Source organism: Heloderma suspectum, chromosome 1, assembly GCF_057233095.1.
Source record: "Heloderma suspectum isolate Gila_16-S chromosome 1, 16-S_ref, whole genome shotgun sequence".
Taxonomy (NCBI): Eukaryota; Metazoa; Chordata; class Lepidosauria; order Squamata; family Helodermatidae; genus Heloderma; species Heloderma suspectum.
This window is the reverse complement of record NC_139458.1, coordinates 140,831,747-140,855,678: the sequence shown is the minus strand read 5'-3', so window position 1 is coordinate 140,855,678 and position 23,932 is coordinate 140,831,747. Positions and strand designations below refer to the sequence as shown.

The window sequence follows — 23,932 nt, the reverse complement described above, 5'->3', positions numbered from 1 at the left end:
ATGGTAAAGGTCTGTATGGACGGAAGAAAACTGGGTGGGCCAGAACTCAACTCTTTCCATTTCCCCCTCCCTCCCAGCCTCTAGCCTTGCTATTTATCTCCCCGCCCCCACCTTTACTAGCCAGGCTCCTATGGCAGCCATTATGTGACTAGCCATATCCTCCATGGGAGACATTTTGTGGGGGTGCCCACAGCAATTCCTTAAATTCACAAATATGCCCATGGGTACAAAAAGACTGGGGACTGCTGGTCTAGGATATTACCAGCCAAGGCTTTTATCATGCCATCACCCTGCCTCATTCACACAATTTTATAGGGGGTTCCAGGCATTGGCATTGTTTTCCACTTGTAACCTCCCATATTTTCCCACAGCTTCCTTTGTCTTTTTTTCTTACCATAAAAAGATCCATTAAGGAGGAAAAGACAGAACAGCTACACAGTGTCTTTTGATTGGTAGCTCTAAGAGACATCTTAGGTGTCCACAAGTACCCCTAGTTTGGCCAAGGACATAAGGGCAGAGAGTGTCTGAGGGCCACTACTCACCTTCCCTTTTAAAGACACTATCAGAGGCCGTTCACACTTCATGTTTGTCTTACATGCGCAAATAAAAATGTAATGTATTAATGCAATGGATATGCTGCAAATGCGTATATTAAACAGATACATCAGCCAGGGGGCTGGCTTTGGCCACAGCTCCCCAACAAGTGTAAACTAGGTGGCAAACCAGGGTGAAGCAGCCTACCTTCACAGTTCCAGGCCTCATCTTGGAACGACATGTGTGTCCTACGGTTTTTATGTTACATTTGTGTATTTCTACAGACACAGGTGCAATCCTTAAAAGCAGTGAGGTGTGAGAAAAGCAGCTCTGACAACATACACTTCAGTGTACAATTCTGCTTGGCTGCAGAACCAGCTCACAGGACTGCATTAGCTTCCAAAGAGTTCCAAACCATTTGTTTCTCAGCGTGCCATAATTTTCCAGGGACAGTGATGATGGTAACCGTCTTCAACCCTTTCTCAAAAATCCCAGCCCCAAAACATCAGGGGCCACAAAGATATGAAGAGAAGTGGGGGCGGGGGAGCAGAGGTACCATGCTAATCCAAATCTTTCAGGAAGCCACTTACATCATCTACCTTCTCTAACCACCCTTGGTTAGAAGCAAGTTCTGCCATAAAGGCCTGGTGCTTCAGCCATTTGCTGTGCAAATTCCGTGCTTCATCATAGGATGTGTCTTGGGCAGTCAGCATCTTCTCTTCAATCCAGACAGTAAGCTGCAAAGAAAATGGCAGCAAATTACTTGGTGGTGAAGCCATATTACAGGTGTTCCCAGAGTTCCCATAACATTTTGCTGGTACTCTGAGCTAAGTGTTGAATGTGGGTGAAATGATTTGCTAAACTTTAGACTGTTTTGCTGGTTCTCTGTACCTTCCCATTTTAATTCGTTTTTCTCACTTTTTCTGAGGATGCTCTCGAAACCACTGGCTAGGCCCTATTGTGCCCAAGTGAAAATACAGGTAGCTGCAATGAGCACGTGCCCTGGAATGTGGCGACTGAACAATCCTGACCCAAACAAAGATCATGAAAGAATTGAAACTAGAGGGTGTTTCTCCTACTTCCTTTCTCTTACCTAAGGACAAGATGGTGGTATCATTATTGTTTAATTACCTGACCATGCCCATGATCAAAACAATTATTAGTTCAGTATCAAGTGTTCTGTGAGGTGCAGCAAGAATAGGAGTATTTACTGCTAGTATAGCCCAAAGTTATAACCATTATTGGAAAAATAAGAATAAGTGCAGACACACCATAGATTGGTAGTAGTAGTTGGTCCAGAATCCTTACCTCCTGGCAATTCCGTAGGAAATTCCGCAAGTCATGATTATCCTTCAGCAACGCAAATGCCTCCTGAGATTTTGTGACAGTTGTTCTGTATCTAGAAATAACAAATAAGAATGTTATTGTTAAATAACACTGTTGCTCCAGAAGCTTAACTAGTATCATAACACACTGTTTCCAATCCAGAGGGCCTTATTATGTGTATGTGCGCAGTTGCATGCAGTAAGTCTTCTATGACTTTTCCAAACCATTTATATCTCAAGCGCAGAGAAAGAAGATAACAGCAACACAGTAATGGGGCTCAAGCATTGTACATGGTCAAAAAATGAATGTTGCCATGCACAGAGTAACCAGTGCCAAGCAGAAAGGGCACAGTACTGTAGAGGTACAGGGAGTAGACTGTGTCTTCCATCCCTGCCCTATCTGCATTGTGCTCTTTCTCTGCACATGGTAGCTTTCCGTTTGGAACTGCACGTTAAGAACCGTGTGACACACTGCTCTTTTCTATCTCTATGATGTCAAGGTAACATTAAAACCCTTTTGCAATAGGGCATGGGGGTGGAGAGACTGCAGTCCAGAAAAAGGCCTCCCTGGGTCTCCTTATCTTTTGACTGGGGACATCAATGCCTTGGGAAAAAACCCTAGGGCCTAGGTAATGGTGGTGTTAACATTTTGTTCGAAGATATGATTAAATATTTATCTTCTCCCACTCCCCTCTTTCTCCCTCTTGTAAGCAAAGGCTCTGAGCTGTTCCCATTGGAACTATCTCACCAAAATTACCTCTCTTGAATCAGCTGGACTTTTTCCTTAATTTTATCAGAATAGATATTTTCTTCAGCCACCAGCTTGTTCCCACTGCCCACCAACCCAGTAATTTTTTCCTTATTTGCTTCCATGGTGGCAACGGAATCCCAATACTTTCGGATAGCAGCTTCTGATGCTTCTAAGGTGTCTGGGGGCTCGATGTGAGCGAGAGTATATTCCTAAAGCAGATGTTGGGGGAAGAAAACATGTCAGCGGCTTGGAAATACAGTATGAGCAGTTAAAAAAAGCTGGACTATAAGGAAGGCTGAGCGCCGAAGAATGGATGCTTTCGAACTGTGGTGCTGGAGAAGACTCTTACGAGTCCCCTGGACTGCAAGGAGGTCAAATCAGTCCATCCTAAAGGAAATCAACCCTGAGTGCTCATTGGAAGGACAGATAATGAAGCTGAAGCTCAAATATTTTGGCCACCTAATGCGAAGAGAAAACTCCCTGGAAAAGACCCTGATGCTGGGAAAGATTGAAGGCAAAAGGAGAAGGGGACAGTAGAGGATGAGATGGCTAGATAGCATCACCGATGCAATGAATATGAACTTGAGCACACTCCGGGAGAGAGCGGAGGACAGGAAGGCCTGGCGTGCTATGGTCCATGGGGTCACGAAGAGTCGGACACGACTTAATGACTGAACAACAAAAGGCCTATTTATTTATTTATTTCATTTCTGTACTGCCCAATAGCCAAAGCTCTCTGGGCGGTTCACAACAATTAAAGAGCACACAATAAAACAAGATAAAATACATAAAACATTAAAATCACAGTATAACAATACAACCAGAATAAAACCTAGCAGCAATGCAGAGATTTAAAATACAGATTAAAAACAGCAAAGCTAAAAGTCTAGAAAGCTAAAATGCTAAAATGCCAGGAAAAATAAAAAGGTCTTCACCTGGCGCCAGAAGGAATACAATGTAGGTGCCAGGCGAACCTCACTAGGGAGCTCATTCCACAGCTGGGGTGCCACAGCAGAAAAGGCCCTCCTCCTAGTAGCCACCCCCCTCACTTCCTTTGGCAGGGGCTCACAAAGAAGAGCCGCTGAGGATGATCTTAGGCCTAAGGCCAAATGCAGTTCATGACAGTCTGCGTATTAAGTTTATCAAGTTGTAATAATCACATGCATGGCAGCCACAAGGAAAGCACTCAAAATGATTTGGCTTTCAGCAGGCATCACGAAGCTCTATTTCTCTAGTATTTCTCAACATGTGCTGAAAGTCAAACCCTGTACATGACTAGCACAGCATGAGATGGGTGCTACCATGGACAAGCTTTTTCAGTGGCTGCCGCATGTCATGTGATATCCCTGTAGGACATCCAAGTGCACACTAGCCAGTTTGCAAATTCAGTCATACTATTTGCAACACTCAAGCATCCGGATGCTATCTGGAGACACTAATTTAACAAGCATAAAAATTACATGGATACTGCTGCCATACCTGATTGGTAAGGATAATTTCTGCTTGCTTTGCATCTTTAAGAAATTCCTGGAAGCCAAGACACCGGTTGAGGAATTTTTCCCTGCTATCCCACATTTTACATAAGGCATTCCAGCCTGTATCCATGCCCTGGAGACGCTGTTCCAGCTGCTGATACTCCACGTCTGTCTGCCCTTGAGTCACTCTATTTCCTATCTCCTTGACATTGCTGTAATCATCCCTGTGTTGATCAATTTCTTCCTTAATGACAGCATGCTGCTGAAGGAGGTGCTCAGCTTCTACCAGGGAGTTGGGCACCTCCTCTGAAGCCACAGCTTTTTGTGCCTTGAAGAGCCATGCCTGGAAGTCATCTAAGTCCTGCAAAAACTTGTGCAATTTGCTGGCCTCTCCAAGGGAGGCCTCCTGGCTTTGCAGGGTGTTCTGCAGCTCCAGCCAAACTCTAGTGACAGCTGTCAGTCGACTGTAGACGTCATCAGCTAGGTCAGGCTGTTCTTCAGCAAGCCGGTGTGCTTCCTGCTGTAGGGCTGTAAGCCGGGCTTGGATGGCAGCTAGGTCACGTTCAATGCCATATAACTTCCTCTGCATCACAATCATGCCTGCCAGGTTTTTACCAAGGTCCTGTGTAGATTCAATGACTTTGGTTTTTTCTAGGATCCATTTCTTTGTCTCCTCACAATCCACACAGTAATTGTGGAGGCTAAGGGCAAAGTCCACAGCTCTCCGCCTCTGAGCTACCATCTCCTGGAAGACCTTCCACCTAGCAGAGGAAGAGCAAAAGAATAATTGTGGGGACACAATAGATATCATTCCTTTAACTTCTTCTGCATGCATCTTTTTTGGTATGCTTAAGAATATACTGTCTCTAACACCACTATGCTAACAGACCAGCAGGTGAAAGCATAGAGCAGGGAAAGGATAGGCCATCCAAGACACCCCCACAAGCATCCTCTTACAGATCTTGATGTCAAATGGATCATGTTTATGTTGTGTCCTAACTGGCTTTCCTACTAGCAACAAGTGGGACTGAATCTCTGTAATGCCCACAGCCTACCAAAGATACCAGCAGAACGAATATATAGGTAAGGTCCTAGGCTCCAAATGTCATTCTGTACATGCACCAGACTCGATCTTCTACTGATAAGGCTGCTCAATCTTCTAATAAGGCTGCTCAAGAGCTCTGGGTAAGAATTACTCATCCAGTATTAAAGGAGATGACTGAGCCTTCACCTTGATGTCTCTTCCCAGTAGATACTGTGGTTATATTGTCACTACCTGAACAGTTGAGCCATAAGGAAGAGGAGAGGCACCAACAATAGCCCTCCAGCCAACCCCGCCAGCCCAGTGGGAATGCCTTGGAAGTTGTTTTGCGTGCAGACCAGGGGTGGACAACTTGCAGGCCTCCAGATGGTTTGGCCTACAGCTCCCATCAGCCCTAACCAGCATGGCCAATGGTGAAGGTTGTTGGGAGTTGTAGGCCAAAACATCTGTAGGGCCACAAGTTGCCTACCACTTCTGGAGACTGTGATATCTCAGTTCAGACGGCACAGTCTGTGAGATATTTTTACATATGTTCAGCGGTATACAAATCTATTAAATAATTATTATATAATAATATCATCAGTAGGTGCAATTAACAATAAGCAAATGCAGGAAACAGCACGCTAAAAACTGGGAGTCTCAATTCACAGTGACAATGAAAATGTCCAATAGAAGCAGGAGCCTGGTAGTTAATGTGCTGGTTATGAGCAGCAAGAGTTCCATTTCTACTTATGTGGATACATATTGGTATGCCCTTCAGGCAAGCGGCTTGGTCACAGAATCAGAGCTGAAAGACACAGAGATTATTTTACTCAACCATCATCTACTGGCGAGACTCCCTGGGCCTATCTTCAGGACCAGTATGCTGCCTTTGGTGGGGGCCTATGTGTGAGACCATACTATATTTCCATGATTCTTAATTTTATCCCAGTTCATGATTCCTGTGCTGCTTTCTCCTTCCAGGCCCAAAATACATTTTGCCAAGATTCTGTACCGTAAAGTGGGGTTGTTGTTTTTTAAAGAATTGTAACCAATAATACTTCAGCATAATTTGGGGAGCTCTTCCAAGATGGGAAGCTCAGCTGTACTACCACCACCCTGAATACTCTAAAACAGGTACTAGGATCCAGGAAACACCATCCTCTGTATCACCAAATTAAAGACCTTGTGCTCCTTTTTAAAGGGTAGAATACAAGAGGGTGCTTATGCCCCTGCTGATTCCTTTCCACTCTGCCAATTCCCTTTCACAAGTGGTGAGTCCCGCCAACTGCGTTGCACAAGTGGGTCCCACCGCTTAGACAAGAGAGATGAATTGCTTCCTAGGGGAAGCCCCAAAATGAGTGGTAACACTAATTTCTGGAAGGAGGCAGGTTGGCGGAGTTCCCTTATGTGAGCATTTCTGCTCATTTCGGGTCGCCCCCGGAAGCGCTACATTGCTGTTGCAGAAGTGGTGGGGGCTGCTTGTGCAACACAATCGGTGGGGCGGAAGAGAATCGGTGGGGGTGGAAGCGCCCCACTGGATTTTGCCCTAGGTTTCTCACCTACTTCTAAGTAGACACGTATAGAATTGCACTGTTAAAGCCAAATGATGTGTATAGGGTTGCAAGCCTTAGCCTTCAAATGAGTAAGCTTGCTCAGTCTTCTTACCTGTATTCAGAGAGAGCCAAATTATAAGTAAGAGGATATAATCCTCCTTGTGAACTGACTGACCAAAGGTTTTGGATTATGCTCCTATATTATGTAAAAAGGATCTGTTTTAATTAAGCAGATTAAATATGTTTTAATTGTTATAGCAACCAGTTTGCATGCATGCTTGTTCAGTAAATTTAAGAATGTCAAAATGGGAAACTTGAACTAAATCAATGATTCAAATGGGACTATTTTTTCTTGGTCATCATGATTTAAATCTATCCACCCTGTTTAGGAAAGTAATATATTCTTGGGAAACCTTTCAAAGGGTTCAAAAAACAAGCCTTCTATATATTTCTTAAATGCTGGAAATTAAAATCTAGCAGGCTTTAGTCTTATCATTGGTATTCATAGGTTAGTCAATTATTTAGCTTGAAATCATTCTCATGATGGAATCTCACATCACTAATGAGGAAGAGCTCTGCGACACCTCTTGCATACATTTATCAATGGTGGATGGAAGAGGAAATGGCATTCCCTAATTCGGTCTTTCTTGTCTGAGACCTGCATGGCAGTAGCCATCAAAGGAAAGCCTATCAACATGAACATGTTATGCCTTTAGCACAAAGGATTAGCACCACAGTGGAATGCAAACTGGGACATACCATATTCCTAAAATGAAGATATTATGACCCAGGAAGGCAAAGCTAGGAAATATCACCACACTGACACAAAATTTGGAACAATCAAGCTCAGAGAATGGTCTCAAAGCACAAAATAAGGTTCAGATACTGAAGCTAAGTGGGGTCTTGGCCCACAGTACAGTCTGGAAATTATACGTAGGCAACTCTGAGCATCTTGGGTAAAGAGCAGGAGATAAACAACAAATAAATAATCAGGGAAGGATCTTACCTGGCATTCAGATGCTCTTGGCACTGCCTCACTTTCCCACTGCGTGGATGCCCACTTTCTATTAAGCCAAAGGCAGCTCTATTAACACCTTGAATCTGAGAAGCCAGATTGTTCATTTCCTGCTCCAAAATATCAAACCTACAATCAAGCATATTTGAATTCATTCATTCAGCTTAAATCCCACCATATCCCAAGGACTCACAGCAGATAAAACTTTTAAATTCCCACATACATTGAATAATGTCAAATTTGTCCTATCCCATCTTGCTGGCTAACAAACTCCAATATGAATGTTAAGTCTCATGTCACTTTTGGAAGACACCTTGACTTGTGCTTTGGCAAGCCTCATGGAAGAGGGAATTCTAGAGTGAGGAGCAGCCACTGAGAATACCTCTCTTCGTGCTCTTGTGGTCCTGACTTGGTGCATATGTGGTAATCTTAGGAGGGTGCTCCCAGCCATAGGGCCTCTCAGGCTACTTAGGGCTGGGATATTTGGGGGTCATTGTATACATAAAATTCCTACCATGGAAGGCACTTCAGTGTTGCAACTAGTGTGAAACCCCATGTGGAAGGACATCACATATGATTTTTGCTGAGTGAACACTTCATGTGCACACGTTGGGGAGCTGTGGCCAATTGCAATGAAAAAAACACACCTTACACATACATTCATATCATGTAATGATTAACATGAGGTTTCACATACCTTCCTTCCATGTAGAATTTTTTTTAATGTATGAAGCAGCCCTTAGTAGTTACATCTGAAACAACCTGTGAGTGTCCTAAACAAAACTAAATTATGTTTCTTTATGAACAAAGTGCACTCTCTCTCTCTCAAACTGTTTTCAGCTATACATGCCAACAGTGGCATGAGCAGATACAGGACTGCAAGTCTGTTCCTAGCAAGAGGCTATGTAATCCTGACTGTTTGGTTCATCCAGTAGTAATTTGCTGATTTAGAAGAAAAGATGATGGGTTCCATCCCTACAACTGCTGGCCGCCCAAAAGAGTGGAAGTGTTGCTGGGGAATGCAAAATTAAGCCAATGGAGCTTGCTCTTCTCTGACTTTTATTCTGAATCACTATTAACAATGGGCAGAGAGATTGAAAAATGCTATTATGTCTAGTTAACTATTTTAGGATTATGGCTACTTATGATGTTACATTTTTGTCAATGGAAGTCTGTGCTGATGCTTATAGATCTGTTTATTATGTAAGACAAAAACAGTGATGATACCAGCCAGTTCTTTTCGAAACCTCATACTTGTGCCTAGAAACCAGTCTCCACATCTGCTTCCAGACTCATGTATTTGGCTGCTAAAGAAAAACACTATTGTGCTTTCCTAACATTGCAAAATATACGTGTTTTAATGCATTAATGTGGGCTTGCAGCATGTATGAACCATAACACGTTCTTCACGTGAGAAGCAGCCTCCAATTAACAATAGTAACAAAGCACGCTATTCTGCTTTTCTACATGAGGCTGTTAATGCGCTATATCATCTACTTTTGGTTTCGTCGCAGAATTGAGATCCGAGCACTACATGAGAAGCATTTCCTTTCCTGCTTTACTGCCACATGACCTCTAGGTGGCACTGCAGTGTAGCAAAACAGTGCAAATACACAAGTGGAAATAGTATTTTCTTTCGTTTTTACAATTAAATACCACACTTTTCGTGCTCTACCGCCACCACCCCCCCTGCCGGAAAGTGCTGTTTAAAAACTGAAGTAAAACTGAAGGATCACATCGTCGTCTAAAGAACCCGTAAACAACCATGAGTAGGGAATGATGAGCGCACAATAAATGCCTCATGTAGAAAAGCTCATTATCATGCGGGTAAAGTTTAGAGGCTACACTAAAACCAGTGAAGACTCATTCTAAATTAGCCCAGGAAATAAGGACAGAGGGGAGGATCATCCATACACCCTGTACCAACATCGCTTCTCCAGGCATGGCGGTGACACTCATTGTGCTGGGGTAGGAATGCTCATACAGATCTGCCACCTGTACTGATAAGCAGGGTTTAAACAAGCAAGAAGGATGAACGTTTGTTATTTTTTCTTGTTTCACTGATTTTAACTGCCTATTTTTTGTAGAGACTCAGACTGTGGAACTGCTCTAAGCTTGGCTGCATCTGACCAAGGGTGGAACTATATGTTGCAAGACAAACACATTACAAGGCAAATGTGCAGAGAGGTATTTCCAGAGAAAAATAAGCTTGGGAGAAGGAGATACCTAACCCTTTTTCCATCTGCCAGTTCTCCCCTGCAACATTTCCCTCCTGGCTGTTTTTTGCTCTCCCTCCACTGCCCCCCTGCTAGGCTCCAAAACAAAAAATAAGCCCACCTGAAGGGAAATGAGCTGGGGAAGGGGCTGAGGGGGTGCACAGGGGGAGGCTTAAGGTCCATCCTCCTGTTTGAGGGTGCAAATAGCTCAGTGCTCACATTACATCAAGAAGCACAGATTTGAGAACTCCAGTTTGGCAGGGTAATGCGTAGTTCTGCTGTAAGTGGACTCAAACCCATGAAAACACATGCCACAATAAAGATAATTATTCTAAAAGGTACTACAGTTACCCATGTGACACTCCTTTCACGTCCCTTAAATAGTTTAATTAGAATTAAGTGTTTCAGACATCCATTAGATACTTCCCAGGAAGCAATCCTACTCATCTACCTGTGCTGCACAACATCCAGATCTTCAAGGGTATCAGGAATCTCCATTTGCTCCAACCACTTCTCTTTCTCACTCATCCAAAGCTCACAGGCATCGGTCTCACTGAAAACTGTGTAGAGATCAAGGGCAACTTGTAGCTTCTGTTTGCGCAGATCCGCCAGGGACACAACCTCAGTGTACATTGCCTGAATGGCCTTCAGTCTATTCTCAAATCCTGGGTCATCCCGGAACTCAGTGGGGAAGGTCTGTGCTTGCCTGTTCAGATTGTCCATGACTGTCTTGTTGTCTGCTACCTCATCTAAGAGGTCTCTGTGCTTTTTAACCAGGGCTAGAGTGGAATATTCGTCATGCCCCACATCATCACTCAAAACCAGGCGATTGGCATCCTGTAGCCAGGCCATCAAGTCATCTGCATCAACCTGGAACTGGAAGAAGCTCTCAGCATCGTGCAAGTTTTTCTTGCGGAAAGCCGCCAATTCTTGCAGCTGGGCCCAGAGGGCTTTTACATCTCCAATTCTACGGCAGATTTTGGGTGCTTCAAAATGCTTCTGAGCAATCAAGGTTTCTCCTTCTTTGATGGTTTGCTGCAGGCGGGTTCCCAGGCCACGCAGCTCATCCTCAAAAGTCTTGTGCTTTCTCTGCAGGATGAGAATGCTGGTCAGGTCTTTCCCATAATCCAGGGAGGAATAGATTTGCTCTTTCTCCTTGATCCAGCTTTCAGCTTCATCCAGTTCCCAAAAGAACTGCCAAAGACGCTTGGACTGTTCTAGGCAAGCTTTCCTCTTTGCAGCCAAAGCCACTAGTTCTTGATGGCACAACTCCAAGTGGTTCACTCGATCTTGTATCACCTTTGGGTCACAAGGCCGATAGCCTGTACAAGTGTTTGTGGACAGAAAGCTACAGTCAGCTGAGAGATGTATGGTATGATTCCCTTTCAGTCAGAAAGGAAATGGCACAACATCTTCCAAGGCATTTCCAGATAATTTTAAAACTCTAGGTGCAACACACATACTACATGGGAAGTAATTTAATAATGGGAAGGGACAGCTATATGGGGATAACTGTACTTCCATTTCCCACTTCTTTTTGGTTTTAAAAAATCAGAGAAACTGCGCCTTTCAATGCTGGGAAGGGGGAATGCAACACACCCATCAGAGAATAAAAAGGAAACAGAAGAGGAAACATTTCACAAAACAGTGGAGCGCTGGTCTGACGGGAGGAGGCAGCTCTGCTGGTATTTGCCACTGAAAACAATTTAAGGGCCGTATGAGTGCTCCCAAGCTTTAGAGCATGCGTGGGGAATGTGTGGCCCTCCAGATGTTGGTGGACTGCAGCTCCTATACACCCTAAGCAGCACAACCAGCAGTGAGGGATGATCGGGTCTGCAGTCCAACAACATCTGGAAGGCCATACACTCCCCATCCCTGCTTTAGAGGTACAGTGGAAGAGTGCTCAGTCTCTAAAGAATTAAACAAAACAATCAAACTGTACAGAGCTGTGTCATTCTTCCATCAGTAATGCATAAAACGCAAGTGCCTGGGGTACTGGCACACTACCACATTTGAGCCAGGACTCCAAACCACAATAGCCCTCTAGCAGATGAGAGAACTGCATTTTCTCCAAGCACAATGTATTTCTGTTTGTGTGCTGAGAAAATGTGGTATTGTCCAAACAACAGAGGCATTCGCTTCAGACAGATACTAAGGAGAGGAGGATGCCAGAGACTAGGATACAGCATGTCTGAACTCACTCCTTCCCCATTTGTATGCATGGCTTCCCAACAGAAACACTGTCATTCACTCATGGCAGTCAGGCAAAGGCAAAGAATTTCTTCTGGACAAACACCTACCATCTCCGTTGGCAAATTTAAGAGCAGCTGCATTGACTGCACAGACCTTCTCAGCATGGATGGCCATGTCAGTCTCCATTAGCTTATGCTTCTGAAGGAGGTCGTCCACTTCCAACAGGTGTTTCCCAACTTCAGGAGACAACAGTTTTACCTAGAGAATCACAAAGGGAGAATGTACCTTCTCTCTCTCTCAGTCTCTCCCCCGCCCCGCCCCCCGGTGCCAACTACACATTATGTGCAGCCACATGTAATAGAGCCCTGATGCCATTTTATTGTTTTTTTAAAAAAAGAAAAACAGCTTCAGAATGGGTTGATTTTGAGCAAAAGACATTTATTCCTTTTCCTGCTTGCTATTTCTTCACTTCAAATTATCACACACACTGGTTGCCCTTCAGTCCCCTGCCCCATGGGACTTATAATGCTGCATTTTGAACCCTAGTGTGAACAGTCACTTGGGGAGGTGGAGACTAGAGGAATGGTGGGCAAGGGCTCCTTCACATGACGCCGTGATCATTCAAGGCGTCTTCTGCACTAAATGCCCTTGTTCCGTTTTTAAATAGATCGCAGATAATGAGCTATCAAATTACCCCATTGTGTTCCACTTCAGTTTTCTCCGTGAAAAGAGTAAAAGTGGCAAGAACAGGAGTGAGATCAATGAAAGATAATGGAAGACTCAGATACGGGGAGAAGGAGGGGGAAGGGGGTGGGAGTAAAGGAAGCACGTGAAAAAGGTAGTTGTGATCCTGCATTTAAAATGGAAGCAGAAAGCCCCATTTTAAATGCAGGATTTTAGGCTGGTGTAGAGATGCCCCAAGGAAAGGGTGAGGCATATCCTTCTCCTGCTGCTTTCCCACTCAGAATTGCTCCCTCCAAAACTGCTGTTCTTTACAAAACAAAAATAAACCAGTGTCAGGGCTCTGTTGCATGTGTTTATATGTAGCAAGTAGTTAACTCTATACTTTCAAGCCAAAGTTAGCTATTTTTCCAGAGAACTGCAACTAAGGGACTCCATGACAGAACAAATAGATTAAACTCTGTGTCAGAAAAGGCCTGTAACATCTAAATGGTGGTGTGAATGTCTTTTTCAACATGGATGCACACATAAAGCTTCCCAATGCTTGTGTACAAGGTGAACCAATACTTGTGCAACAATTCAAAAACTAAGATTCAAATCAGCTTAATTCAAATATGAATATCAGTATCTTTACTGATAAATAATGTAACTGAGGATGCATAATTTAACAATGCCTACCTACAACCTAGCAAATGTCCCCTTTCATCCATGCATTCACTAGAGCCACATCAGAGCGTAAAAGGAACCAAGTTTAAGTTAGAAGCCTTCTAAGCAGCCTGTGGAAGCCACAGAGAATGTGGTAGTTCACAAAGCAAGAAAACCAGAAATATTGTTTCATGTTGTGAACAAAGGTTAGGAATCTACTGGCAAAGTCATTTCCAAAGATCATCTATGCATCCATATTGTTCCACAATATAATAAAGTGTTTAAAAATCCAAATGTAGGACATGATGATGACGATCTAAAACTATTATGCACACAGTACAAACATTTACAAACTTACCTACATTTTCCATGTATTTAGTATATAAAAACATTCCCAGTTGTAATTTTAAGACATTTTAAACTTTCGCCCCAAAAGCAGCTTGAGCAATATGCACCTATTAGGGCACAATCCACTTGAGATAGCTAGTAGCCCCCAAATGTAGAGGCTACTGACTAGCCTATGCAGGGCGGCCACAGCAAGGAGGAGAAGATCCCCCTGCATTCTTGGCTTGATGCCTGTTTTTGCAGGTCTAGCTGCGGATTCGGGGAAGGGGAGGGAAGGGGCCTGAAGACCGGATAGGAAGCTGTCTAAAACAGCTCCTGTGGTTTCCTCCCCTCCCCGCCCTCAGCAACGCCCCATTTTCACCCTCTCCGTGCTGTGCTTCACTTATGAGCATGGAGGCAACGGCTGCATGGAAGGAACTGCGCTGGCTATGAGGGGGAAGGGAATGTGGTTTCAGATTTCCCAGAAGCCAAAAAATCTTATGGCCATCTAAGTGTCTAATGGCCATAGGATTGCTCTCTTCATGACAAAGCATAGACAACAGTTATAGACACAATCCCCATTCCATCCATTGCTTTAGGCCTGAGCTCACTTAGATCACTGTCTAACCCTAAGGTCCAGCCTTGCCTGCTGAAATCAGGAGAATGGCTATATGCCACAGGGCCTTCTAAGTGATGGAATGCCTACTTGCCATGGGGGCCATTTACACAGCACCGCTTTCAATATTCACTCTGTCGTAACTGTGCAGCATTGTAGCTGAGCATTAGCTTCTGCTGCGGTACATGTGTGATTTACTGCAGACTTCTCCAATGGAAAAATACGCTGTGTCCTGACACATGGCTGTTAAAGCAAAGTAAACTGTGGCAGCTGCGCTACTCTTTTTTAAACCATTATATTTAAATGTGCAGCTGCGTAGCCATGTGAGGGTGGGGGATGCGACACTTCAGGTTTTAGTGGCTGTTTTGTATTTTAGGGGTTCTTTTGTGTCTGTCTGTTCCTCTTTGGTAAGATGTGGGTAGTCTGCTCCTTTGTTACCATGCCAACTGTTTGGCATGGTAACTCTCGTGATGGTTCACACATCTGAAGGCGTGTCCCCACGTGAGAGGTACGTGCCTACCCATCATTCCAAAATGGATACCTCTCTGTTACCGAGTAGCTGCAAAGGAACGGGGAGGAACGGGGAGGAGTGAAAAGGCGTCACAGAGTAATGCAATCACTAAGCACACCTACCCCACATCCAGCACGAACTGCAAAATCAGTTTGAGGAAGGGACAGACAGCTCAGCAACTGCAGTAAACCCACAGCAAGCTAAAAAATTGCAGCAAAATGGCTCTGCGGAAATCCACATTTTCCCTGTGAAAACCACAGTTAGGCTGTGAAGTGGTGACTGTGTCGTATGTCCCAAAGGTCCTCGGATCTCAGCAGCCCTGGAGTAAATGGCTCATGTAGATGGGGCCCTGGAATGCCTTAGTCAGAAAGGCTTTTCAGATTCATTCTTTAATGGCATGCGTGATACTAGGGAAGATATTGTTAATGGCTTTTTGAGGAGTTTGCTAGTAGGTTCAATGTTGCTGATGTTGGTGATTATTTAGTGGTTTGAATTACTGTTTTTAACCATTTGTATTTTATAAAGTTTTAAGGAGCACTTTAGGTAAGTCATCCTGAGAGTTCCTTTGGGCAGAATATGCATTTATCAATAAATTAAACAAATAAGTTGAGATAGCGCAGCAAGTTGGCTTCAGGAGGGATGAGCCTCCACCCCACGTTGCCAACTTCTTTCTAGCAACCTACAGAATTCCAGCCAAGCCCTTCCTTACTTTCATCTCATCTATCCAGTGAATGCTGTGCAGCATGTCTTGAAACAGCTCCTGCAGTGTAAAGTTTGTCTCCAGCCTCTGGCGCCGGGCCTGCAGCAGCTCTAGCAGGTACTCCCACAGCCGCAGTATGTTGTCCTTCCGAGCATTGATGCGCTTGATGTCATGGTAATTCTCCATCTCCAACTCCTTGGCCACTGCCTGTATGGCCTGGACACGTTCGCTGTAGGCAGCCGTGTCGGTTTCAATGGCTTCATGCTTCTTCTTCGCTGCCTCCACAGCTGGCAAGTCATTTCCAAAGTTATCCTGCCGAAGTAAGCACGGCTTTGGTTAGCAACAGCATTTGTTGCCCCTTCTGCCCCTCATGCAAAAGTGGCGTGTGTGTAAAAAAAAAAAATCACAAACAAACAGAAAGGAACCAGGTACCGTTTTAAGCATGTGACAACAGAGCATTTGTGTCTCTGTGTTTTGAAATCTGTACCAGCTACTTGTAGCACTGTCGGTTCAGAAGACTCAAAGCCACATCACAGCTGCTTAGAAACATCCTCCATGGCACTGTTATTGCATAGGAAGGCAGTCTCCTACAGCCTTGGACTATGTGGTAACTTCTCATTCGTGTTAATTTATAATGTGGTAAGAATAAGGTGTCCTTTTTAATGCAAATCCACAGTTCCCTTTAATGGCTCTATAATGATCTGTAAATTAACCCATGCCACCTGTACCACACATGAACATCACTTGTGTACACTGGATGAATATCCCTTGTATCCAGGTGCATAACCAAGAGACAGGATCTACACTGCAAATTGTCTGACAGAGCATCTATAAAGCTGCAGGAGCAGCATTGAAACCAGGACTGTGTCTCCACGACAATGGGAGGAGAAGCAAGTGGAGGAGTACTAGATTTTTTTTAAAGGAATCAGCTTTGGTCCATGCAGGGCTCCATGAGCAGGTTCTCTGCACCAGTGAAAATCGCTTCACAGATAAGCTCCGGGGTGGCTGCTGGATGGCCATGATGTCATATATCTCTAACAACCTCCAGACTCAGCCACCTTGGGGTAAATCGCTCATGGAGACACTCCCCAGGCCATCCTGCTGTACAGATCTTTTAAAAGTGTGGCCTATATCTTGACCTTTAACACTCTGAATAGCACATAATGCTGAAGACTGCTCCTGCACAGGTGCTTCTATACACATAAGTAACAGGCGGAGAGATGTAGCCACTCATGGTTCTCTAGCCCATGTCCACTGCTTGTTGAGCGTTTGCATGAACGGCTATCTCTCACTTCAGTCACTGCATAGGGAGAGACACAGTGGATGAATGGCAAACTTGGTGTCAAGTGTGAACTGGCCCTCAGACAGTTGTACAGCCAACTGACAAATTGTGTTTAAAAATAACATTCTTGCATGTCTCAAACCACACAGGTTTAGTACTAGATCTAAAACCCCGCTACTCTGAACATAAGAAAGAAGCTTCCGCACAGTGAGCAAAACAATGGCAGAGATCCATTCACAGTCATTTTGTGTCTCCTTCAACAAATCTGGGGGCTTGCCAAAAAAGCCAACTCTGCTTTCTTGCCTTACAGTCATACTCGTCACTGACTGTCAAAACACACCTACATTCTGGCTGTGGATGAGATGCTTTATCTGCAGAAGGTTTTGCAGATGCTGATCTACACATCCACCCACACACCCAACATCGTCTACTCTTCCTGCTGCCACCAGGCAGATCAGAAATTTAAACTAGTACACACTCCCAGATGGTTTCATATTACCTGTGCAACCAGGCGCTGGTTTTCACTGAGCCACGTCTCCCGCATTGCTGCCTTGCGATCAAAGCGCCGGGCAAGCTGCTCCAGCTTCTCCTGCCTAATAAGCTCATTTCTCAGTGCCAGTTCCCGTTCATGCTCTGCCTTCTCCAGCTTCTCCCAGGCCTGTGCAAACGCGTTCAACAGGAGAATGAGAATCCAGTAGGTATTACAGAATGTACTATCAAGAGGCCATGGAAACTTCTGCATAATGCAGCCTGGCTCACTTTATAAAGCATTCTATTTGTACGGTGGTTGCACTGTCCAGCCTCACATCAGCAAAATGTTGCCTGACCCCAAAAAAAGAACTCTTTCTCTTTCTTCTTCATTTCCTTTCCTTTAAGTGACAGAAGAGTGCTAAAGAGTAGCCTGCAGAATGTGTGCCTTGTATATGTTTGTAGTCCCATTCTCTTCATGCGGACAATCACAATGTGTGAACTGAACAATAACAGAGACTAGTCCGTAGCAATTCCTACGGACACAGCAAACCCTTTCCCCAGGCACTACGATCATGAAAACTGTTGCAGGCTATATTCATGATCACATCATCTGCACATTATGTTTGCCCGTGTGGGTATGTACTGAAGGGTGGTTGGGATTGCCAGAATGGATAGGAAAACTACTGTGTAAACCAGTTCTAACATGGGAAGTTGCCTTATACCGAGTCAGACCGCTGATCCACTGAGCTCAGCATTGTTGACACTGACTGGCAGCAGCTCTCCAGGATTTCAGGCACAGATCTTTCCTAGCCCTACCTGGAAGTGCCGGAGATTGAATCTGGGACCTTCTGCATGCAAAGCAGCTGCTCTACCACTGAGCTACAGCCCCTCATAAGATACTCTAAGATACTAGCTGGGAAACGTATTCAGCTTGTGGTGAGGGACAGGGTCTTGGGGTACTGGAACACGTATATGTCAGCCCAGCACTACTTGTGGCCCTTTGACTTTTCTTTCCCCTTAGACTTGGTGTTGTCAATTGCCCATGGATTCTTACATCAGTAGGCCACAACACATCTGGAAGTACTGGAACAGTGTTCCTTCAGCATTCTAGACCAGCATGTGCATAAAAGGTTGGATGGAAGGCCATATCAATCTCACAGTAGTTATGCTGTTCTTTACAGGTTGAATACTCATGGTTTAAAATGAAGAATGTTAACCATGTACTTGATTTCCAACAGTATCTACAAGTCTCAGGACCACTGTGAATGGCCAGCTTTTCCAAAAGTTCTGAGGCATCTACCCACAAATAAGACATAGCCCCCAGCATCCTTTCTGTGACCCACTGGAACACTTGGATGAAAGAGACTCTGGAAATATGAAGTCATAAAAATGGTATCTAAGCTTGGATTTATCTGCAGTTTAAAGGTTTGATGGCTGGCAGAAGAGCACCTTCCTTGTGTAAGTATTGCAAAGAATCCAGTCCTTGTAGGGTTACAAGAAGTTGTCAGACTGGATCAACCTCATGGTCTTTAACCTATTTCCACCACCCAGTGTTTCAAGGGAAGGTGCGAGACTCCTACACAGAGAGATGCAATGATGTCCTTTTCCCCCTGCTGAAACACAAATACCAGAGTACTATCCAATCCCTTTCCTAATATTGCTGTGTAAATGTCTGCCAGAATGTGAGTGTAGGACAATGAATTCAGCAATTTCATTATGAACAAATGGGAAAAGGCAAATTAACAGTATGGAATTTGTTACTTTTTAGCCTTCAATGTTATTCAACCAAATCATATATATGGAGCTGCTTATACTGACTCAAACCATTCTTCCCTGTAGCTCACTGTGGCCTACAATGATGGGCAGCTCAAGCAGAAATCTGTCCTAGGCCTGCTAGGTGAGATCCTTTTTTTAAAGCTAGAGATACTAGGGACTGAACCTGGGACCTTCTAGGTGCAAAGCATGTGCTCTACCACTGAGCTACGGTCCCTTCCCAACCAGTTGAATTAATTAAGAATAAAAAATGTTTTCTAGAGGGAAAGCCCCACCACTGAACTTCTTGATTTCTCACACCTCTGTGTTAACCATAAGGAACTGTGTTAGGTACCCTGTTGATGTCAGATACTAGCTTTCCTTCATGAGGAATATACACTTTCTGATTGTTGGCCCGCATTCTTGACTGGATGGTAAACAGCAGGACTTCCAGGTTCCCCTTCTCCTGAAACCTAGAGCACACAAAAATGAGAAAACAAACTTCAAGGGAAGAAGACACCAAAGAGCGGTGAAGCAACACCTATCACATAGTCCATTTGGACTCTACTCTGAGTAGAGCCTTCAGTGTATTGGCTCCCTCTCTATGGAACTCCCTGACTATTGACGTCAGGCAGGCATCAACATTGTTTCATTTTTGGTGCCTGCTTAAGACATTTTTATTTAAACAAGCCTTCCTTGACTAACCAGCCATGGTTTTATTGGCAAAATCTGACTTTAAAGGTTTTAATTCTGTATTTCTATTATTATTGTTGCTGCTGCTGCTGTTATTGTTGTTCACCACTTGGATATTTTATTGGATGTAGAGTGGTATATAAATTGTGTAAATAAATAAATAAATAAATAGTCACTGAAATATACCATGTTCTGGCCAGAGCCAGTTTAATTGCAAAAAGCAATGATATGCACCAATCTTCCCTCCAGCTGATTAACTTATTAGAGTTTAGGATGGTTATTGTGATATGTATGACAGAAAAGAATGATGACTGCAGAACTGATATTTAATTACTGGAATCCAAGCCCCTTACAGCCATTGACCCTGAGCTAAACCTACACATGCACAGTAGTTGGGACTGCAAACATACCAGCCCAGTTAGTCTCCCTGAATACTCTGATTGGCTGTTCAGCAGGGAAGAGAGCGCAGTGGGGGTTAAATCCAGCTTCCTGCTCCCCATTCCAAACAGCTGATCAGTGGTATTGAGAGTCTTTGGCTGGTGCTTTAAGTGTGTAAGCCACAGCTGCCGAACGAGACTGGAGAACTGTTCAAATAGTAGCCAATTTTGGGCACTTTTCCCTATCCAAGTGGGGCTATGCACACAAAAGTGTTCTTCTGCATGTGTATGGCCCCTAGGTGGATAAGAGCAATCAGTGTGTCATAATTAGAGAATAGATCAAAGCTTAGCAGTCCACCCAATCACAGAGTTAGATGGATCACTGGAACGTCATGCCAATATTAAGCACCAATGTGCCTAATCTATTATCAGTTCTGATAGTATAATTACTTAAGACTTCCTGGCAGATGTCCTAGTTTAGTTTAGTTAGGATTATTTTCATTTCAGAAGTCACAGCTTCTCCAGTTTCAGAAGCATAGGCGAGAGCAAGACAGGCAGCTTCCTTTATTCTTACTCTAGCCAAACACAACATTTTCCTTGTTCAGGTTTTACATAGCTATGTATTTAGTTATGCCAAAGTAATCCACAAAGGAACTTGTCCCAAAAACTGGGCAACAGGTCAGCGAGTGGTAGGGTGACTCTTCTGTACCTTTCATATTTTTGTAGAAGAGGGAATCTCAGAAGCAGCAGCATGTCATGCAGGTTAAGAAAACCTGCACCGGCCAAAATTCGTTCTTTTGACACAACAACAAAAGGTACAGGAATCTCTGCCCTCTTTTGCCTTTGGCCACCCAAATTGATGACTTTTGATAAACCCCTTCTCAGTGCTGCTATAAGCAGTACACTTCTACCACTCCCTCAGAGGTACAATGAGATGTGACACAGGAGGTCTGTGATCAGGATGCTCTACTGTTATTTAAGTTAAAAGCAGCCACAGTGGGGGATGGGGGTATCAGTCAAGGGCTTCTGTATAGGAGAGAAAAGCTTTAACCCTTACACACACACAATTTTCCTGATTTACCCCCACCAGCTGGTATTCCCTGATTTATCCCCACTTGCTGCTATTTGCTCGATGAAAGAAAAGCATATAGATATGTGTACAACAAACAACAGGTTTGTCAAAAGCACTAAGCACAACTAATGGTTTGTGAAATAAAACTTCACAAATCGTCTCAGCACTGCTTGAGTTGGGAGACTTCCAGATAGAAGGTTTTGTGAGGGATAAGCCTGCTGCACCAGTGTGCCTGAGAGCTGCAACTCATGCATGGGCTGAGACAATCCCTGCACTGACTGCTGCTAGATCAAATGGGTGGCACAGCCCTAAACAGAATCCAGTTCCAGCACAATTCCATTCATGTTTACTCAGAATTAAGGATGCTTCCAGACAAGGCTTTTATTATGCAATCATACTGCCTCATTCACAGAATTTTACAAGGAGTCCAAAAGACGATGTCTTCAATTTGTCACCCTCCCATGTTTTTCCACTGCTTCTTCCACCCTTTCTATAACCAGGGGAAAAAATCTACTAAGAAAGGAAAAACAGAATGGCTGCGCAAAGCCTTTTGATTGTTAGTACTAAGAGCCTCCCATCTGGGAGCACCCTAAGTCTCACTGAGTTCAGTGGGGCTTATTCCCTATGTAAGTGTGCTTTGGACTGCAGCTTGTGAGACATAGGGCTTCACCAAATGAGGCTAAAATCCCGCATCCTTACTGGGGCTTCTGCTTCTGGATTCTTTGTAGGATTAAGATTGGCTCCTTTACATGGGTGGACACATGCTTTGAATCGAGGGCTTCCTTTCTCAGCAAGGTCTATGTTTCATTATACAGCCACTCGATGGCACTATAGTATAGTAGAACTGCGCAATTACACACTGCCAATATATTGGATTAGTGTTCCTTATTGGGTTATCTACGATCTTTTTAAAAGCAAGATAAAGGTAAAAAAGCACAGGAGACATTGTGTAAAGGACCCACAAACTTCTGTGAGTGACCGATCATGAGTGTGCAATAAAAGCCTTGTGCAGAAATGCTCATAATCCCTGCACTAGAGATGTTTCCAGACGAGGCTTTATAGCACCATCACCCTGCCTCGTTCATGGAATTTTATAGGGGTTCCATACAATGGCGTCTTCCTCTTATAACCTGCTCATGTTTTCCACTATGTCTTCTGTCTTTTTTCTTACCACGGAAAATCCATTAAGGAAAAAAAGGCAGAATAGCTGCACAATGCCTTCTAGCACTAGGAGCCTCCAGTCTGAAAGCACCCTAGGTGTTATATTTTTCCAGTGGTACCTTTCTACCCACTTCAGTTGCTGAGGAAAAACAGCCACCTGGATGTCATCTTTATGTTCAGAAATCCTTGCTTAAAAGCTTTTGAGGGAACGGGGTAGAAGAATGGGGACTTTTCTTTTGAAATAATATGTTAGGTAACCACTAACAATGCAGATATCAACATTTGCCAAATTCCTCCAGTTTGAAAGGAGAGGGAAGGCTGCGAACCTGCACATAAACCTCAGGAACTGCATTTTATTTTGGCACCATCACAAAATATCACTTGGGGTCCATCAATTGCCCTTTCCCCCTTAAGCCTGGCTCTTCAGTGTTATTAATTCCAGTAACATCATCATATTTTCACATGCCAATGTTCTCCTCAAAATGCCTCGGATCGGATCACAACCAAATGAGGCACAATGCAAAAGGGCACAATGTAAGCTTCTGCAAAAAATGGTGAGCATCAGCAGAAAGTCCTCCGTCCGGTTGACGGGTGCTTACTTGGGTGGTTTTTCCACTGTGCGGTATGTACTGAAGGACTGGAGCTGCTGCTGCACGCCTGCCAGAGAATTAGCAAACCTATGGGTGTTGAGGGTGGTAATGGTCTGTTCTATCCATGTCAGCAAGTCTGAAGCCAACCCGCTGTACTTATTGATCATCTTTTCAGTCTCCATCGCACGGTCCATTACCTGAGAAAAGGAATAAACAAACAAAGTGCTATTCACTTGGCACCTGCTGCTGCTGCTGGAAATACGTCAAGCCCTTTATCAACCTGCAGATCCTGCATATGGGAATCTTCTACAATGTCAACAAGTCCGACTTCACCACATTAGAAATTCTGGGCTGCATGCAGGGAGGACTGCCTGGAAGTCTCAGGACTGTCACACCAGATTAACAAGAGGATCCTTTCTGGCTTCAAAGGAAGTCTGTGAATACATCATACTGGCAGCATTTCATCAAATGTTAAGGTGCTCAAGGAACCCAAAGAAGTATTATCATAACCATGCATGACCACAGTTGATCTCCAGGTCACACAACACTGTCATTTTTAATAATTTTTTCCTCCTTGATTTATTTATTTTTATACACACAGAGACTCACACACAATTTCAAAATAAATTTTAAAAAAATAATAATTCAAAATCCCTCCCCAATCCCTCCCCCAGCTCAAACAGTTTCAGAATTCTTCTTCTCACCTCTTCTAGAAAATAAAGGGGGCATCCCTGCCTTGTTCCTGAATAAAGCCTTGTTTCTTCTGTCTCCAATCTATTGTACCTTATTTTTTCTGTTGTTTGTACATATATCACCTCTGTTATATGTTTAAACTTATTCCCCAAATTACACTTATTTAGCAGACTTAGGGCACAATCCTATGCAGATAGGTGGTTGCCTCCAAACTCAGAGGCGACCGCCTATCCAATGCAGTGCAGGAGAAACACAGAGGGGATCATTCCCTCCAGACT

The 23,932-nt window shown here is 43.9% G+C and overlaps 1 protein-coding gene across 12 annotated transcripts in view; it reads right to left on the bottom strand.

The window, feature by feature from the left end:
* SPTB (spectrin beta, erythrocytic) overlaps positions 1 to 23,932 on the bottom strand; it is a 154,504-nt gene that overhangs the window by 39,039 nt on the left and 91,533 nt on the right. For all 12 annotated transcript variants that reach the window (XM_084804308.1, XM_084804326.1, XM_084804316.1 and 9 more), the window contains 11 exons: positions 22,971 to 23,158; positions 19,424 to 19,541; positions 17,345 to 17,503; positions 15,573 to 15,875; positions 12,194 to 12,344; positions 10,345 to 11,215; positions 7,669 to 7,806; positions 4,090 to 4,846; positions 2,617 to 2,819; positions 1,843 to 1,933; positions 1,125 to 1,271 (listed from right to left, as the gene is read on the bottom strand). In XM_084804308.1, the coding sequence (XP_084660434.1) occupies positions 1,125 to 1,271; positions 1,843 to 1,933; positions 2,617 to 2,819; positions 4,090 to 4,846; positions 7,669 to 7,806; positions 10,345 to 11,215; positions 12,194 to 12,344; positions 15,573 to 15,875; positions 17,345 to 17,503; positions 19,424 to 19,541; positions 22,971 to 23,158 (3,126 nt within the window). The remainder of the gene's footprint in view (positions 1 to 1,124; positions 1,272 to 1,842; positions 1,934 to 2,616; positions 2,820 to 4,089; positions 4,847 to 7,668; positions 7,807 to 10,344; positions 11,216 to 12,193; positions 12,345 to 15,572; positions 15,876 to 17,344; positions 17,504 to 19,423; positions 19,542 to 22,970; positions 23,159 to 23,932) is intronic.